Source organism: Pseudoliparis swirei, chromosome 20, assembly GCF_029220125.1.
Source record: "Pseudoliparis swirei isolate HS2019 ecotype Mariana Trench chromosome 20, NWPU_hadal_v1, whole genome shotgun sequence".
NCBI lineage: Eukaryota > Metazoa > Chordata > Actinopteri > Perciformes > Liparidae > Pseudoliparis > Pseudoliparis swirei.
The window spans coordinates 1,676,302-1,695,364 of record NC_079407.1 but is presented as its reverse complement, the minus strand read 5'-3'; the positions used below and the strand labels follow the sequence as shown (position 1 = coordinate 1,695,364).

General features: G+C 47.5%; 3 protein-coding genes across 3 annotated transcripts in view; 2 read left to right on the top strand and 1 right to left on the bottom strand.

The window, feature by feature from the left end:
• The first annotated feature begins 5,780 nt into the window (after positions 1–5,780).
• il4i1 (interleukin 4 induced 1) lies at positions 5,781–14,003 on the top strand. The gene is made up of 6 exons (XM_056441168.1): positions 5,781–6,041; positions 6,120–6,232; positions 7,598–7,805; positions 9,638–9,700; positions 9,802–9,938; positions 10,135–14,003. Exons 1-6 carry the CDS (start codon positions 5,790–5,792, stop codon positions 10,886–10,888), a joined length of 1,527 nt encoding a protein of 508 aa, XP_056297143.1. The 5' UTR covers positions 5,781–5,789; the 3' UTR covers positions 10,889–14,003.
• A 98-nt stretch (positions 14,004–14,101) lies between these two features.
• timm8b (translocase of inner mitochondrial membrane 8 homolog B (yeast)) lies at positions 14,102–15,122 on the bottom strand. Its single transcript, XM_056441171.1, has 2 exons — positions 14,911–15,122; positions 14,102–14,332 (listed from the first exon to the last, which is right to left on the bottom strand). The coding sequence occupies exons 1-2, from the start codon at positions 15,010–15,012 to the stop codon at positions 14,165–14,167; spliced, it is 270 nt and encodes an 89-aa protein (XP_056297146.1). The 5' UTR covers positions 15,013–15,122; the 3' UTR covers positions 14,102–14,164.
• A 629-nt stretch (positions 15,123–15,751) lies between these two features.
• sdhdb (succinate dehydrogenase complex, subunit D, integral membrane protein b) overlaps positions 15,752–19,063 on the top strand; it is a 4,619-nt gene continuing 1,307 nt past the window's right edge. The window contains exons 1-3 of the mRNA XM_056441170.1: positions 15,752–15,847; positions 16,097–16,201; positions 18,138–18,288. Coding sequence (XP_056297145.1) covers positions 15,799–15,847; positions 16,097–16,201; positions 18,138–18,288 — 305 coding nt within the window. The 5' untranslated portion in view covers positions 15,752–15,798. The remainder of the gene's footprint in view (positions 15,848–16,096; positions 16,202–18,137; positions 18,289–19,063) is intronic.

The window sequence follows — 19,063 nt, the reverse complement described above, 5'->3', positions numbered from 1 at the left end:
CGCAGGGGAAATGCAGAAAGACCTAAATTGATAACTTCACATATTACACAAGCTCAAAGTACACCGACATAAAACTAAGTCATCAATAAAGAAATGTTGAAATGCCTGTACCTTCGTGTACATGTTTACGTTACGGCATTAACAGATTACGCCTGCGCATGCGCGACAGCCGAGATTCTTGGCGACTTGCCAGGTCTTACCTCCGTGAGTTCGGCTTTTCTGCTGTTGTCCTTCAAAAAAAAAGCTCAACATTGAGCTTTTTTTTCTTGTCTGATAGAGCAATCTGGTTTACTTGAAAGTGATTGCAATTGCATTTATTCTATTATTTGAAAAGGGACAGATGCAGGAGTCACAAATGGTGATTCTCATATTTATTATTATGAACATTATTTAAATCTGAGGATGTCTGTAGAGCTGACGTGAACGTAATCACCAACGGTCTGAGTTCAGAACCAATCCCAGATGAGAAAACTTTCATGAATACCAATTTTGCCCCGAAAAACTTGTCAGTGAAGTTGAGAAAATCACCAAATCAAAGACCAGGAGCTGGATTACTGACAGACGGCCTCAGACTGTCTGTCTGTGCTTATGAACTAACTACAAACTCACAGACAGAGTTCAGTCACAGCCGTCACACTGACTGGAGTCACATGGCTTGATGGCATTATGATGAGAGCTGAACTTACATGAGTTGCACTGATCATGTTGTCAGTGTCATGTTGGAATGTAAATACAACATTTATATTGGTAGTTCATCCAGCTGCTCATTGAAATGTGTTTTCTTGTTCATATTGTGTGCGGTTAACAAATATCTTACTTGTTATATTACACTTAAATTCTGTGTTCCTGGTCACATCAATTTGAACGCTGGACCAAAATGACAATTAGGCCAAATAAAAAGTTGTAAGTCCAGTCTGGACCGTCGTTTCCTCTCAACGCCTCAATAGGGAGATCTTGCCGGTCATGAAGGCGGAGGTCAGGGATCTTGGCCTCAAAAAGGTTGGTGACCACTGATCTAAAGCCTCTTTAAAAAGATAAAACACATTGGTGTTGTTGCTGTTCAACAACTACACTTCCTATGAGGCTGGTGGGTGCTAAGACTCATGGGAAATGTAGTTTTATGATGATAAACTGTTTACCAGTTACACCCTTGTTTTATTCACCTTAAAAAAATACAAAGATGTCTTTTTTAATTCTTTGGAAGAATTAATTAACATTAAACCACAGAATAAAGACCAGTAGGAGGAATAAAGTTTATTTTGCTGCAATAGATATATAAACAATGCCTATATGAGGTGTTTTCACCTGTTTTGCACCGTCTATTTAAGGAGAGGTGAAATGGCAATATGGTTATAATATAGTACGTAACAGAGGTTTCTTTCACTACTTCTCACCGGATAATCCCAGTGAAATGTGTCGAAGAGGAGAGGAGTATGTTGTGTGGAGCACACAGTAAAATAAAGAGGCACAACGAGGCGTGGGAACTCCCTCACTGAACCTGAAAAGCATTTATAAAAACAACCTCAACCGTATTCAGATTATACAAGACACGCCTGAAATATAATAAGATTAAGGATAAGACTAAAGGATATTTGCGATAGAAACAATGGCGCCGTGGGCCTGTTTAGGGGCTGGAGGTGTGGAGGTGAAGTTGGGGGTAAGCCGGGGGCCCTCACTAATCTGATTTGTGCAGTGTGGCTGACGCTGTGGGAACAGAGACCCTGCAGAGCGAGGAGCCGCTCAGGCGCCTCATTAGGACCTCGGCGTGAGCAGCTTCACACGGACCACGGCCGGCCCTTCTTCAGACCCGGGCCCTTCTTCAGACCCGGGCCCTTCATCCAGAGCCGGGCCCTTCTTCAGACCCGGGCCCTTCATCCAGAGCCGGGCCCTTCTTCAGACCCGGGCCCTTCTTCCAGACCCGGGCCCTTCATCCAGAGCCGGGCCCTTCATCCAGAGCCGGGCCCTTCTTCAGACCCGGGCCCTTCTTCCAGACCCGGGCCCTTCTTCCAGACCCGGGCCCTTCTTCCAGAGCCGGGCCCTTCATCCAGAGCCGGGCCCTTCTTCCAGAGCCGGGCCCTTCTTCCAGAGCCGGGCCCTCCCCTCCGCCATGCGTGGGCTCAGGACCACGTACCAGACCTTACCTCTGACTCAGGTGAGCCGTTACAACACGAGCTGTTGACTCTTACCTGCGCTGTGTGTTCATGCTAATGAACTGCAGCTCAACCTGTTGACTGATGTTTTTGGAAGGACTCCTCCCTGAAGAGTGTGAGTGTGGACAGGAAGACGTCCGGACCGTGGAGCTCCGGCCTCAAGATGATCGCTCGCTCATGTGAGTTCTGTGGGTTCTGTGGGTTCTGTGAGTTCTGTGGGTTCTGTGGGTTCTGTGAGTTCTGTGGGTTCTGTGAGTTCTGTGAGATGAGCTGATGTTCAGATGAATGAAGCTCGTTTCAGATCTCATCTCTTTATTCAGCTGTGTGGATATTTGGTGAAAACGTAATAAGCCTTTAAGGGTCAGTAGCAGTCGAGTCAGTAAGTAAGTAATTTAAGTAAGTAATTTATTTTCCATAAGTACATACATAACGTGTACATACTGACAGACATTAACAACAGAAAAAATGTACGAATGGAGGACCGTCCAAAGCTCCTCTGAGATGAGGAGTTGGACGGCCCCGCCCCGAACCCTTTAACCCCACCCCTAACCCTTTAGCCCCCCCCCCCTCCCAACTACTACAGGCACACAGACAGTCCACACACATATGGATGAAAACATAAAATGTCGTACAAGCAACAACAACAAAACCAGAAGTGTATATGTACATACTTATGTATGTATAAGTACACGTCTTAAAGCTGCGTCCTCTTCCAGCGACTCCTCTGGTTGTATAGAAGTCTATGCTTTATGTGTTGAAGCTGCATTCTCTCTCCTGACCACCAGGGGGCTCCTCTGGTTGTATAGAAGTCTATGCTTCATGTGTTGACGCTGCATTCTCTCTCCTGACCACCAGGGGGCGACTCCTCTGGTTGTATAGAAGTCTATGCTTCATGTGTTCAAGCTGCATTCTCTCTCCTGACCACCAGGGGGCGACTCCTCTGGTTGTATAGAAGTCTATGCTTCATGTGTTGATGCTGTATTCTCTCTCCTGACCACCAGGGGTCTCCTCTGGTTGTATAGAAGTATATGCTTCATGTGTTGAAGCTGCTTTCTCTCTCCTGACCACCAGGGGGCTCCTCTGGTTGTATAGAAGGCTATGCTTCATGTGTTGACGCTGCATTCTCTCTCCTGACCACCAGGGGGCAACTACTCTGGTTGTATAGAAGTATATGCTTCATGTGTTGAAGCTGCATTCTCTCTCCTGACCACCAGGGGGCGACTCCTCTGGTTGTATAGAAGTCTATGCTTCATGTGTTCAAGCTGCATTCTCTCTCCTGACCACCAGGGGTCAACTCCTCTGGTTGTATAGAAGTCTATGCTTCATGTGTTAAAGCTGCATTCTCTCTCCTGACCACCAGGGGGCGACTCCTCTGGTTGTATAGAAGTCTATGCTTCATGTGTTGAAGCTGCATTCTCTCTCCTGACCACCAGGTGGCGACTCCTCTGGTTGTCTAGAAGTCTATGCTTCATGTGTTAAAGCTGCATTCTCTCTCCCGACCACCAGGGGGCTCCTCTGCTTGTATAGAAGTCTATGCTTCATGTGTTGAAGCTGCATTCTCTCTCCTGACCACCAGGTGGCGACTCCTCTGGTTGTCTAGAAGTCTATGCTTCATGTGTTGAAGCTGCATTCTCTCTCCTGACCACCAGGGGCGACTCCTCTGGTTGTATAGAAGTCTATGCTTCATGTGTTAAAGCTGCATTCTCTCTCCTGACCACCAGGGGGCGACTCCTCTGGTTGTATCGAAGTCTATGCTTCATGTGTTAAAGCTGCATTCTCTCTCCTGACCACCAGGTGGTGACTCCTCTGGTTGTATAGAAGTATATGCTTCATGTGTTGAAGCTGCATTCTCTCTCCTGACCACCAGGGGGCGACTCCTCTGGTTGTATAGAAGTCTATGCTTCATGTGTTGAAGCTGTATTCTCTCTCCTGACCACCAGGGGCCTCCTCTGGTTGTATAGAAGTATATGCTTCATGTGTTGAAGCTGCATTCTCTCTCCTGACCACCAGGGGGCTCCTCTGGTTGTATAGAAGGCTATGCTTCATGTGTTGACGCTGCATTCTCTCTCCTGACCACCAGGGGGCAACTACTCTGGTTGTATAGAAGTCTATGCTTCATGTGTTGAAGCTGCATTCTCTCTCCTGACCACCAGGGGGCGACTCCTCTTGTTGTATAGAAGTCTATGCTTCATGTGTTCAAGCTGCATTCTCTCTCCTGACCACCAGGGGTCAACTCATCTGGTTGTATAGAAGTCTATGCTTCATGTGTTAAAGCTGCATTCTCTCTCCTGACCACCAGGGGGCGACTCCTCTGGTTGTATAGAAGTCTATGCTTCATGTGTTGAAGCTGCATTCTCTCTCCTGACCACCAGGTGGCGACTCCTCTGGTTGTCTAGAAGTCTATGCTTCATGTGTTAAAGCTGCATTCTCTCTCCCGACCACCAGGGGGCTCCTCTGCTTGTATAGAAGTATATGCTTCATGTGTTGAAGCTGCATTCTCTCTCCTGACCACCAGGGGGCGACTCCTCTGGTTGTATAGAAGTCTATGCTTCATGTGTTGAAGCTGCATTCTCTCTCCTGACCACCAGGTGGCGACTCCTCTGGTTGTCTAGAAGTCTATGCTTCATGTGTTGAAGCTGCATTCTCTCTCCTGACCACCAGGGGCGACTCCTCTGGTTGTATAGAAGTATATGCTTCATGTGTTAAAGCTGCATTCTCTCTCCTGACCACCAGGGGCGACTCCTCTGGTTGTATCGAAGTCTATGCTTCATGTGTTAAAGCTGCATTCTCTCTCCTGACCACCAGGTGGTGACTCCTCTGGTTGTATAGAAGTCTATGCTTCATGTGTTGAAGCTGCATTCTCTCTCCTGACCACCAGGGGGCGACTCCTCTGGTTGTATAGAAGTCTATGCTTCATGTGTTAAAGCTGCATTCTCTCTCCTGACCACCAGGGGCGACTCCTCTGGTTGTATAGAAGTATATGCTTCATGTGTTGAAGCTGCATTCTCTCTCCCAACCACCAGGGGGCTCCTCTGGTTGTATAGAAGTCTATGCTTCATGTGTTGAAGCTGCATTCTCTCTCTTGACCACCAGGGGGCGACTCCTCTGGTTGTATAGAAGTATATGCTTCATGTGTTGACGCTGTATTCTCTCTCCTGACCACCATGGGGTGACTCCTCTGGTTGTATAGAAGTCTATGCTTCATGTGTTGAAGCTGCATTCTCTCTCCTGACCACCAGGGGTCGACTCCTCTGGTTGTATAGAAGTCTATGCATCATGTTTTCAAGCTGCATTCTCTCTCCTGACCACCAGGGGGCTCCTCTGGTTGTATAGAAGTCTATGCTTCATGTGTTGATGCTGCATTCTCTCTCCTGACCACCAGGGGGCGACTCCTCTGGTTGTATAGAAGTCTATGCTTCATGTGTTAAAGCTGCATTCTCTCTCCTGACCAATTTTTTATAAGTGTCCGGAAGAAAGTATGCATCTTAATCAGATATTTTAAGTTGACATTTTAGTGATTAGATGAATAAATACTTGAAAACTTTTTTTAATTTAAAATGTAAAGTTTAGATATGAACGTGATTGAATACAGACGATAAAGATCGAGCGCTTTGAGAGTTTATTGTTTGACGCTTGAAGATGCCGGTGTTCTTCTGGACCCTCGCCCCCCCTCCAGTTCCTCTGGTCCTGGTCGGCGTGGTGGTCTTCTCCGTCGTTGGGCTCTTCGGGGACCCTCTGAGCGACTGCCTGCAGGACGACGACTACAGCGAGCTCCTGGACATCGCGGTCGGAGGCCTCCCCGCCTCCAAGACGCCTCGCCACGTGGCGGTCATCGGCGGGGGCGTGGCCGGACTGACGGCCGCCAAGGTCCTAGAAGACGCCGGACACAAGGTAAAGAGAAGAGCCCTGAACCCCTCGTAGCGGGGGGGCGGCGTGTGACGCGGGGCCTCTGCTTTGTGGACCTCCAAGGTGACCATCGTGGAGGCCAGCGACCGCATCGGAGGCCGAGTGGAGACCGCCAGGAACCTCGCAGAAGGCTGGAGGACTCAAGGGTGGGCTCAAGAGGCTGGAGGACTCAAGCGGTCCCGGGCTTCAACAGGTGAGGACTCAAGGGTCTAGAACCGGGCCTCAAGAGGCTGGAGGACTCAAGGGGTCTAGAACCGGGCCTCAAGAGGCTGGAGGACTCAAGGGGTCTAGAACCGGGCCTCAATAGGCTGGAGGACTCAAGGGGTCTAGAACCGGGCCTCAAGAGGCTGGAGGACTCAAGGGGTCTAGAACCGGGCTTCAAGAGGCTGGAGGACTCAAGGGGTCTAGAACCGGGCCTAAAGAGGCTGGAGGACTCAAGGGGTCTAGAACCGGGCCTCAAGAGACTGGAGGACTCAAGGTGTCTAGAACCGGGCTTCAAGAGGCTGGAGGACTCAAGGGTCTAGAACCGGGCCTAAAGAGGCTGGAGGACTCAAGGGGTCTAGAACCGGGCCTAAAGAGGCTGGAGGACTCAAGGGGTCTAGAACCGGGCCTAAAGAGGCTGGAGGACTCAAGGGGTCTAGAACCGGGCTTCAAGAGGCTGGAGGACTCAAGGGGTCTAGAACCGGGCTTCAAGAGGCTGGAGGACTCAAGGGGTCTAGAACCGGGCCTCAAGAGGCTGGAGGACTCAAGGGGTCTAGAACCGGGCCTAAAGAGGCTGGAGGACTCAAGGGGTCTAGAACCGGGCCTAAAGAGGCTGGAGGACTCAAGGGTCTAGAACCGGGCTTCAAGAGGCTGGAGGACTCAAGGGGTCTAGAACCGGGCTTCAAGAGGCTGGAGGACTCAAGGGGTCTAGAACCGGGCCTCAAGAGGCTGGAGGACTCAAGGGGTCTAGAACCGGGCTTCAAGAGGCTGGAGGACTCAAGGGGTCTAGAACCGGGCTTCAAGAGGCTGGAGGACTCAAGGGGTCTAGAACCAGGCCTAAAGAGGCTGGAGGACTCAAGGGGTCTAGAACCGGGCTTCAAGAGGCTGGAGGACTCAAGGGGTCTAGAACCGGGCCTAAAGAGGCTGGAGGACTCAAGGGGTCTAGAACCGGGCCTAAAGAGGCTGGAGGACTCAAGGGGTCTAGAACCGGGCCTAAAGAGGCTGGAGGACTCAAGGGGTCTAGAACCGGGCCTCAAGAGGCTGGAGGACTCAAGGGGTCTAGAACCGGGCCTCAAGAGGCTGGAGGACTCAAGGGGTCTAGAACCGGGCCTCAAGAGGCTGGAGGACTCAAGGGGTCTAGAACCGGGCCTCAAGAGGCTGGAGGACTCAAGGGGTCTAGAACCGGGCCTAAAAAGGCTGGAGGACTCAAGGGGTCTAGAACCGGGCCTCAAGAGGCTGGAGGACTCAAGGGGTCTAGAACCGGGCCTCAAGAGGCTGGAGGACTCAAGGGGTCTAGAACCGGGTGATGTTTGATGAAGACGAGGTCCTCCTCTCTCCAGGATCCTGCTCTCCTTCGCCGCCCAGCTGCAGGTTCCCCTCAACCCGTTCCTGCAGGTCGACAGGAACACGTTCTACCTGCTGAACGGCGTGCGGCAGAAGACGGTCGCCGTGGGCAACGACCCCGACCTGCTGAACTACAACCTGAGTGCAGGCGAGAGGGGGAAGTCTGCCGCGGAGCTCTTCAGCCAGACGCTCTGGAAGGTCCGTGTGCTGTTAGCATGCTGTTAGCATGCTGTTAGCATGCTGTTATTGTTAGTATATTGTTATTGTTAGCATGTTGTTATTGTTAGTATGTTGTTAGCGTGTTGATATTGTGAGCATGTTGTTAGCGTGTTGATATTATTAGCATGTTGTTAGATTGTTGATAGTGTTAGCATATTGTTAGCGTGTTGATATTGTTAGCATGTTGTTAGATTGTTGATAGTGTTAGCATATTGTTAGCGTGTTGATATTGTTAGCATGTTGTTAGCGTGTTGATATTGTTAGCATGTTGTTAGCGTGTTGATATTGTGAGCATGTTGTTAGCATGTTGATATTGTTAGCATGTTGTTAGCATGTTGATATTGTTAGCATGTTGTTAGCGTGTTGATATTGTTAGCATGTTGTTAGCGTGTTGATATTGTTAGCATGTTGTTAGCATGTTGTTATTGTTAGCATGTCGTTATTGTGAGCATGTTGTTAGCATGATGTTAGCATGTTGTTATTGTTAGCATGTTGTTATTGTTAGCATGTTGTTATTGTTAGCATGTTGTTAGCATGATGTTATTGTTAGCATGTTGTTAGCGTGTTGATATTGTTAGCATGTTGTTAGCGTGTTGATATTGTGAGCATGTTGTTCGCGTGTTGATATTGTTAGCATGTTGTTAGATTGTTGATAGTGTTAGCATATTGTTAGCGTGTTGATATTGTTAGCATGTTGTTAGCGTGTTGATATTGTTAGCATGTTGTTAGCATGTTGATATTGTTAGCATGTTGTTAGCGTGTTGATATTGTTAGCATGTTGTTAGCGTGTTGATATTGTTAGCATGTTGTTAGCATGTTGTTATTGTTAGCATGTTGTTATTGTGAGCATGTTGTTAGCATGATGTTAGCATGTTGTTATTGTTAGCATGTTGTTATTGTTAGTATCTTGTTATTGTTAGCATGTTGTTATTGTTAGCATGTTGTTAGCATGTTGTTAGCGTGTTGATATTGTGAGCATGTTGTTTGCGTGTTGATATTGTTAGCATGTTGTTAGCGTGTTGTTATTGTTAGCATGTTATTAGTGTGTTGTTATTGTTAGCATGTTGTTAGCGTGTTGTTATTGTTAGCATGTTGTTAGCATGTTGTTATTGTTAGCATGTTGTTAGCATGTTGTTATTGTTAGCATGTTATTAGCATGTTGTTATTGTTAGCATGTTGTTAGCGTGTTGATATTGTGAGCATGTTGCTATTGTTAGCATGTTGTTAGCGTGTTGTTATTGTTAGCATGTTGTTAGCATGTTGTTATTGTGAGCATGTTGTTAGCATGTTGTTATTGTTAGCATGTTGTTAGCATGTTGATATTGTGAGCATGTTGTTAGCGTGTTGTTATTGTTAGCATGTTGTTAGTGTGTTGTTATTGTTCGCATGTTGTTAGCGTGTTGTTATTGTTAGCATGTTGTTAGCGTGTTGATATTGTGAGCATGTTGTTAGCGTGTTGATATTGTTAGCATGTTGTTAGCGTGTTGATATTGTGAGCATGTTGTTAGCGTGTTGTTGGTGCAGGTGTAGTGAGAGCAGGAAAGCCCTGGCTGCCCTGGGAGGCATGATGGATAACGATTCCTACGATTCCTACACAGTGAAGGTCTTTATCTTGATGTTACGCCGTGTCGTAGTTATATTTATATACATCTATATAAATGTATATATACATATATATTTATCTTTACGTCTGATTTCTGACAGGAGTACCTGGTGAAGGTGGGCAACCTGAGTCGTGGAGCCTTGAGGATGATCGGAGACATCCTGAGCGTGTTGCATCTTCTAGCATGCTGATAGCGTCTACATTTGGGGTGAAGGCAGGTGAAGGTCGACTGGGCTGCAGGGCCATGATGGATAAATACGATTCCTACACAGTGAAGGTCTTTATCTTGATGTTACGCCGTGTCGTAGTTATATTTATATACATCTATATAAATGTATATATACATATATATTTATCTTTACGTCTGATTTCTGACAGGAGTACCTGGTGAAGGTGGGCAACCTGAGTCGTGGAGCCTTGAGGATGATCGGAGACATCCTGAACGAGAACAGCATCTTCTACACGTCGCTGATGGAGACGCTCTACATCCAATCAGACATCAGCGACAGCATCCAGTAAGAAACCGGTGTTAGTTGTTAGAGCTGCATTCTCTCTCCTGACCACCAGGGGGCGACTCCTCTGGTTGTATAGAAGTCCATGCTTCATGTGTTAAAGCTGCATTCTCTCTCCTGACCACCAGGGGCTCCTCTGGTTGTATAGAAGTCCATGCTTCACGTGCTAACGGTTTATTGAGGTATTTCTTGTGTTCAGGTACTTCGAGGTGACCGGGGGCTTTGATCTCCTCCCGAGGCTTTTCCACCAGGCGCTAAACGCCACGACCTTCTTCAACTCAAAGGTCAAGCGTATCACTCAGACTGGCGACGGCGTGACGGTGACGTACGCGGACGGCGCCGGCGCCCTGACCGACCTGACGGCGGACTACGCTCTGGTCACGGCGTCGGCCAAGGCCGCCGTCTTCATCGACTTCCAACCGCCGCTCTCCGCGGACAAGATGGAGGCCCTGCGCTCGGTCCACTACGCCAGCGCCACCAAGGTCATCCTCAGCTTCGCCGAGCGCTTCTGGGAGAAGGAGGGCATCCGGGGCGGGAAGAGCATCACGGACCGGCCGGCCCGCCTCGTCGTCTACCCCAGCCACGGCTTCCCCGGCACGGCGGCCGGCGCCCTGCTGGCGTCCTACACCTGCTCCGACGACTCCGCCCTCCTCCAGGGGCTGAGCGAGGAGGAGCTGATGGCCGTGGTCCTGGAGGACCTGGTGAAGATCCACGGGGAGCACATCCGGGCCCTGTGGACCGGCGGCCTGGTGAAGAAGTGGGGCCTGGACCCGTACAGCCTGGGGGCCTTCGCCATGTTCACGCCCTACCAGCAGGGCCAGTACGCCCAGGACCTGTTCCGGGGGGAGGGCCGGGTCCACTTCGCCGGGGAGCACACGGCCAAGCCGCACGGCTGGATCGAGACCGCCATGAAGTCAGCGCTGCGGGCCGCCAGGAACATCAATAACCTTTAGTTTGCACCCGCACCTCATCGGACTGGACCGGTTCTGTTCTCGAGCTCATAGGTTTAGTCTTTAGCTCATAGGTTCTAGTCTCTAGCTCATAGGTTCTGGTCTCTAGCTCATATGTTCTGGTCTTTAGCTCATAGGTTCTAGTCTCTAGCTCATAGGTTCTAGTCTTTAGCTCATAGGTTCTAGTCTTTAGCTCATAGGTTCTGGTCTTTAGCTCATAGGTTCTGGTCTCTAGCTCAAAAGTTCTGGTCTTTAGCTCATAGGTTCTGGTCTCTAGCTCATAGGTTTGGTCTTTAGCTCATAGGTTCTAGTCTTTAGCTCATAGGTTCTGGTCTTTAGCTCATAGGTTCTGGTCTTTAGCTCATAGGTTCTAGTCTCTAGCTCATAGGTTCTGGTCTTTAGCTCATAGGTTCTAGTCTCTAGCTCATAGGTTCTAGTCTTTAGCTCATAGGTTCTGGTCTTTAGCTCATAGGTTCTGGTCTTTAGCTCATAGGTTCTAGTCTCTAGCTCAGTGGTCCCCAAACTACGGCCCGCGGGCCGAATCCGGCCCGCCTCCCCATTTGGACCGGCCCCCTGAACAATACCAGAGACGCGTTCCGATTATTTCAATTTTTTTCACCTGGCCCGCTGCCGTTGAGATTGCAGTGAGGCGCGGAGAAAATGTGGAGTGGTGCTCTTCGCAATAGAACATATTTGATGGGACGTGTCGCGTCTCGGCCAATCAGCGTTCAGATGTCCACAGCGTTTGGGAAGTTAGGTTAGCTTGTGCACGGTGTAGCGATACTAACAAAGTACCCATACGTTAAAAACGATGTGATTTCGCATATTTTTAGTATCGATACTGGCGCGCGCATCGCTCAGCCGTAATGCGCGTACACAGGTGAGCATATTCTCACCCCCCCCCCCGACTGGCCCTCCAGCAGACAAGGCAAACGTTATGTGGCCCTCTTAGGAAAAAGTTTGGGGACCCCTGCTCTAGCTCATAGGTTCTAGTCTTTAGCTCGTGGGTTCTGGTCTCTAGCTCATAGGTTCTAGTCTCTAGCTCATAGGTTCTGGTCTCTAGCTCATAGGTTATAGTCTCTAGCTCATAAGTTCTGGTCTCTAGCTCATAAGTTCTGGTCTTTAGCTCATAGGTTCTAGTCTTTAGCTCATAGGTTCTGGTCTTTAGCTCATAGGTTCTAGTCTTTAGCTCATAGGTTCTGGTCTCTAGCTCATAGGTTCTGGTCTCTAGCTCATAGGATTGGTCTTTAGCTCATAGGTTCTAGTCTTTAGCTCATAGGTTCTGGTCTTTAGCTCATAGGTTCTAGTCTCTAGCTCGTAGGTTCTAGTCTTTAGCTCGTGGGTTCTGGTCTCTAGCTCATAGGTTCTAGTCTCTAGCTCATAGGTTCTGGTCTTTAGCTCATAGGTTCTAGTCTCTAGCTCATAGGTTCTGGTCTTTAGCTCATAGGTTCTAGTCTTTAGCTCATAGGTTCTAGTCTTTAGCTCATAGGTTCTGGTCTCTAGCTCATAGGTTTGGTCTTCAGCTCATAGGTTCTGGTCTCGAGCTCATAGGTTCTAGTCTTTAGCTCATAGGTTCTGGTCTTTAGCTCATAGGTTCTGGTCTCTAGCTCATAGGTTCTGGTCTTTAGCTCATAGGTTCTGGTCTTTAGCTCATAGGTTCTAGTCTCTAGCTCATAGGTTCTAGTCTCTAGCTCATAGGTTCTGGTCTTTAGCTCATAGGTTCTAGTCTTTAGCTCATAGGTTCTGGTCTTTAGCTCATAGGTTCTGGTCTCTAGCTCATAGGTTCTAGTCTCTAGCTCATAGGTTCTGGTCTCTAGCTCATAGGTTCTAGTCTTTAGCTCATAGGTTCTGGTCTCGAGCTCATAGGTTCTGGTCTTTAGCTCGTGGGTTCTGCAATCTGGTCTCTAGCTTGTGAGAGTCCAGCGAAGCGAACACTGCCTGCTCGTTTTTTATACTCTGTACACTGAACACAACATTATTTAATAACGTAGTCACCGTGACTCACGTGATTAATGAGTTATTGATTCCACTCCTCCTTTGTTTCTTTATATTTAATACTCAACTTTCTTTGCAGGGTTTGTCTAAAAATAATAAAATAATAAACAAAACAAAGCTGACGTCTTTCTTTCTGCTCAGGAGCGCCTCGTGTGGTCGGCTCTCGTCCTGCACTCAGAACATAAACACACGCCGTCGTCACGGCAACAACGTTGGGTTTGCTCCATGAAGTACGTCAGTGAGACGGTGACGATACGGAACAACGCATTTAAAAAGACGACGCTCAAAAGTTGCGTAAGCGCCGTCTCTTTAAATTCTTCGCGGGCGCCATTAAGCCAGTGTTGACACACCGGAGGCCGACGCCCATTTCAGACTTGAGTTCCTCCGGCAGCCCAAAAAACGGCCCGAGAACGACTTCCTGTATATTTTCAAGTGACAACTTATATGTAATTAGTCTTTTTGGGGTTTGTTAGTTTTTTGCTGTTGACAAATGTTGTAGTCTTGGGGGCGGGGCCACTAAAGGGGCGGGGCCACGCCTCCCCACAGCTGGATTCTTTCCCTTGTTTCACGCTACACATCAGAGACAGGAAGGAGAACGTTTTCTCTCCTTAAGGATGAATTTTCATCTCTCAATCACACGTTACTAACTCTGCTTTCTCCCCGGAGTCCTTTTGACTTCACGTCTCATGGGGTCATCGGACCCTATGAGACGACATAGATCCTATCTGCCTGATGGATCGTCGAGGTCTGGGTCGTGGAATTCCTGCTCCTGACTACGCCACTGTCCTGTTGAGACTCCGCCCACTGTTGAGACTCCGCCCACTCCTCCTCCCCACCGCCATCTGCCTGATGGATCGTGGAGGTCTCCATCGTGGAATATGCCTACTATGAACTATTCATACACTCTGTCACATTCATTGAATGTATTTTAACTCTAATCTGTCCTTCTGGTCACATGACATCTATTGCATCTGTCCATCCTGGAGAGGGATCCTCCTCTGTTGCTCTCCTCCAGGTTTCTTCCCTTTTCCCCCTGAAGGGTTATTTGGGAGTTTTTCCTGGTCCGATGTGAGGTTTTGGGGCAGGGATGTCTATGTGTACAGATTGTAAAGCACTCCGAGACAAATTTGTAATTTGTGAAATTGGGCTATACAAATAAACTGAATTGAATTGAATTGAATTACCGACGTCACAGGAGATAAACTCACACGGCCAAAGATCTATCAAATCAAAACATTTAATTCATCTAGTAGTCCTCCACCATCTTCCTCATCTTCCTCTTCCTCAGTGGGCCCCCTTCTGCACCATCTGGGTGAAGCGGTTGGTGATGCTCAGCGTGGTGTCGATGAAGCGCTCCACGCAGCTCACCAGGCACGTCTCCGTCCGGTGGTCCAGCTTGGAGCCCGGGGAGTCCACACACTTGTCCCAGCACACGTCGGTGAAGGTGTGGACCTGGAGAGAGGACCTGGAGTTAGTCCACGTGAGGGGGAGTCAACAGGTAGACCTGAAGAAGGTCTAGTCCTGAAGAAGGTCTAATGTGGAGAAACAAGTGATGAACAAACAAACAAACAAAAATGTTTTTAATAAACAAACATTTAAAAAAAATTGAGAATGGAATTTGGTAGAATCGTGTCAAAATATTATTTAAATATATATATTATATATATATATATTCAAAAACAAAGAATATTTTATATATATATATTTAAATAATAAATAATATTTTGACACGATTCTACCAAATTCCATTCTCAATTTGTATTAAATGTTTATGTTTATTAATAACAATATTTTTTGTTTGTTTGTGTGTGTGAGAGAATGCACACACCTTGGTACATTACTGGGACAAAATAATGAATATAAACCACAATAAAACCCCTAATAATATAAATAATTACATTCATATTTAGACTTTCTAATGGGACTGTTGGTCAGAGCTCTCGGCTCTCCTGCCGGCGGCCTCTCTCTCTCTCCCGGGGCTCGCGGCTCTCCTGCCGGCGGCCTCTCTCTCTCTCCCGGGGCTCTCTTACCTGCGCCTGGAACTGCGCCTTCTGCTGCTCGATGGCGATCATCCGCTGCAGCTCCGTCGCCTCCGCTTTGTCCGCCGCGCTGAAGTTCTCGTAGTCGTCCATAGTGTTCACCACGCGGTCACAGCACACCGGGTTCTGCGCGTCGTGAAGCCGCCGAGAGGAGCTGACCTTCGGCTTCGGGCCTGTCGTCACGCCGCTGATCCACGGCTCTCGTCCTGTGACGTATGTGTCGACGTAAACAACGTGCCGCTCGCAAAGATGTTCTACGAAACAGAAGCCCCCACTCGTGAAAAAGAGTTGACCTATAATGACCTATAACTTCATATAGTAAAAGAGAATATATTGGATTATTATTATTTCAATTTAATTGTGTAATTCATATTTCATTGGTTTGTGATTTTTTTTGACCGACATATGATTATTATTGTTTTATTTTGATTCACCAACTTGTTCTTCTTAGTGCTTACTATACTTGAATAATATTAATACTAATAATAATGTTAATACATTTGATTTGTAGGTACTTAAAAACACAATATACAACCCCAAAATATCTCACTAATGGTAGACATATAATAATGCAATATAAATATATGAATGAAAATGTATTTAAAGTTAATGTCAATTTGAGGTGATAAAAATTATGAGATGATGAAATTCACTCCACGTTATTATATTTAATTGTTATATTATCATGTGGGAATGTTGGTAAAAGTCAACATTAAAACTATATGAACTGACTAAATTGGATATTCTCCAGCAGTGAGTCAAACAACTGTAGTAATTAAACGGGTTCGCTCATCTTCTCAAACATCCACGATCTTTGCGCCACTGTGGCCGGAACAACTACATCCGGGTAACTGCGGCTGACCTTGGTTGGTGATCATCATGGCGGCCATCGTTCGCGTGAGTTCCGTTTGCCGCAGAGGAGTCAACCGTGAGTCCTTCTGTCTGGTTTGAGTTCTAAAAGCTTATTTCTTATTTAATGTGCGTGTTTAGTGCGCCTGCGTCACCGGCCGGTTCACGCGGGTGAACAGCCGTGATGACGACACACCTGGAAGCCAAAGCCCAGTCAGACATTGTTATTTATACAATCCGTCTCTGTCTTTACCTTTGAGACGGATTGTTTGTGTTCTGTGTTCTGTGTTCTGTGTTCTCTGTGTTCTGATGTTCCATGTTCTCTCAGCTCTGTTCTTCCGGACCTCTCTGCTGGTCCGGCCGCTGCTCGGTCCTCATCAGGACCAGAACCAGCAGCTGACGGCCAGGATCCACAACTCCCAGGCTCTCCATGGTACTGATGACCGAGTACACAAGAGAACTACACACACACACACACACACACACACACACACACACACACACACACACACACACACACACACACACACACACACACACACAGGAGAACTACACACACACACACAGGAGAACTACACACACACACACACACAGGAGAACTACACACACACACACACACACACACACACACAGGAGAACTACACACACACACACACAGGAGAACTACACACACACACACACAGGAGAACTACACACACACATACACACACACAGGAGAACTACACACACACACACACACACACACACACACACAGGAGAACTACACACACACATACACACACAGGAGAACTACACACACACACACACACATACACACAGGAGAACTACACACATACACACAGGAGAACTACACACAGGAGAACTACACACAGGAGAACTACACACATACACACAGGAGAACTACACACACACACACACATACACACAGGAGAACACACACATACACACAGGAGAACTACACACAGGAGAACTACACACATACACACAGGAGAACTACACACAGGAGAACTACACACATACACACAGGAGAACACACACATACACACAGGAGAACACACACATACACACAGGAGAACTACACACAGGAGAACACACATACACACAGGAGAACTACACACACAGGAGAACTACACACAGGAGTACACACGCATACACACAGGAGAACTACACACACACACACACAGGAGAACTACACACACACATACACACAGGAGAACTACACACATACACACAGGAGAACTACACACACACAGGAGAACTACACACAGGAGAACTACACACAGGAGAACTACACACACAGGAGTACTACACACACAGGAGAACTACACACACAGGAGTACACACATACACACAGGAGAACTACACACACAGGAGAACTACACACACACATACAGGAGAACTACACACAGGAGAACTACACACACAGGAGTACTACACACACAGGAGAACTACACACACAGGAGAACTACACACACACATACAGGAGAACTACACACAGGAGAACTACACACACAGGAGAACTACACACACAGGAGAACTACACACACAGGAGAACTACACACACAGGAGAACTACACACACAGGAGTACACACACACACACAGGAGAACTACACACACAGGAGAACTACACACACAGGAGTACTACACACACAGGAGAACTACACACACAGGAGAACTACACACACAGGAGAACTACACACACAGGAGAACTACACACACAGGAGTACTACACACACAGGAGAACTACACACACACAGGTACTACACACAGGAGAACTACACACACATGAGTACTACACACACAGGAGAACTACACACACAGGAGTACTACACACACAGGAGAACTACACACACAGGAGAACTACACACACACACAGGAGAACTACACACACACACAGGAGAACTACACACACACACAGGAGAACTACACACACACACAGGAGAACTACACACACAGGAGAACTACACACACAGGAGAACTACACACACACACAGGAGAACTACACACACAGGAGAACTACACACACAGGAGTACACACACAGGAGTACACACATACACACAGGAGAACTACACACACAGGAAGGCGTTGAAGGTGGTTTTTATTTCCCTTCTTTCTTTATAAACCGGCTGCTGGAGCCTTTTATTCCTGTTTTGAAAGTCAAACTCTGGAAAACAAACGAGATGCTAATGACAACAACAACAACAACAACAACAACAGCTCCTCAGAGTCGTGTGTCTGGTTGCCCTGCATCATAATCCTGAATGTACAAACTAAGCGTGTGTATTCATTACACACACACACACATCTTTATATAGACACACCCTGCATGTGACCTTTGACCTGTTTGACCTGAACGTTTCCCTGCAGCTGGCTCCGCCTCCAAGGCCGCCTCCCTGCACTGGAGCGCGGAGCGGGCGCTGAGCGTGGCGCTGCTCGCCATGTTCCCCGTGGCGTACTGCAGCCCCGGGCCCGTCATCGACTACTCGCTGGCGGCGGCGCTCACGCTGCACGGACACTGGTGAGAGACTCATTTATTTATATAGATTTATATATTTATAGTTTCACTTCCAGTTTAAAAGAGATGTTTGTGTGAAGACGTTCGGTTTGTCCCTTCTGGGCCACCGTAGACGCCAAATTCAAATGATATAAACAACAGATTGTGTTTTTATGGATTAAAACATCATTTTTAGCATGAATTAAGTAATAATGAGCTTCAGGAAGTTAAACGGCTCATAATTAACCTTCTAATATCTATTTTATATTAATGTGGAAACATCTGGATTTATTCTAGTTCATCACCAACACTACATTTAACTAGGTTACATGAACGCACCATGAGAATCATTTCCCTTCAGCCAGCCCTCTGTTCACGGAGCAGAGCCTGAACGCATCATCATGTCACTGAAGTGAACCTCCGCTAGCTCTCCGTTAGCGGTGCTGCTAACGTTACTATCTCTCCGTTAGCGGTGCTACTAACGTTACTAGCTCTCTGTTAGCGGTGCTGCTAATGTTACTATCTCTCCGTTAGCGGTGCTACTAACGTTACTAGCTCTCTGTTAGCGGTGCTGCTAATGTTACTATCTCTCCGTTAGCAGTGCTGCTAATGTTACTATCTCTCCGTTAGCGGTGCTGCTAACGTTACTATCTCTCCGTTAGCGGTGCTGCTAACGTTACTAGCTCTCTGTTAGCGGTGCTGCTAATGTTACTATCTCTCCGTTAGCGGTGCTGCTAACGTTACTATCTCTCCGTTAGCGGTGCTGCTAACGTTACTAGCTCTCTGTTAGCGGTGCTGC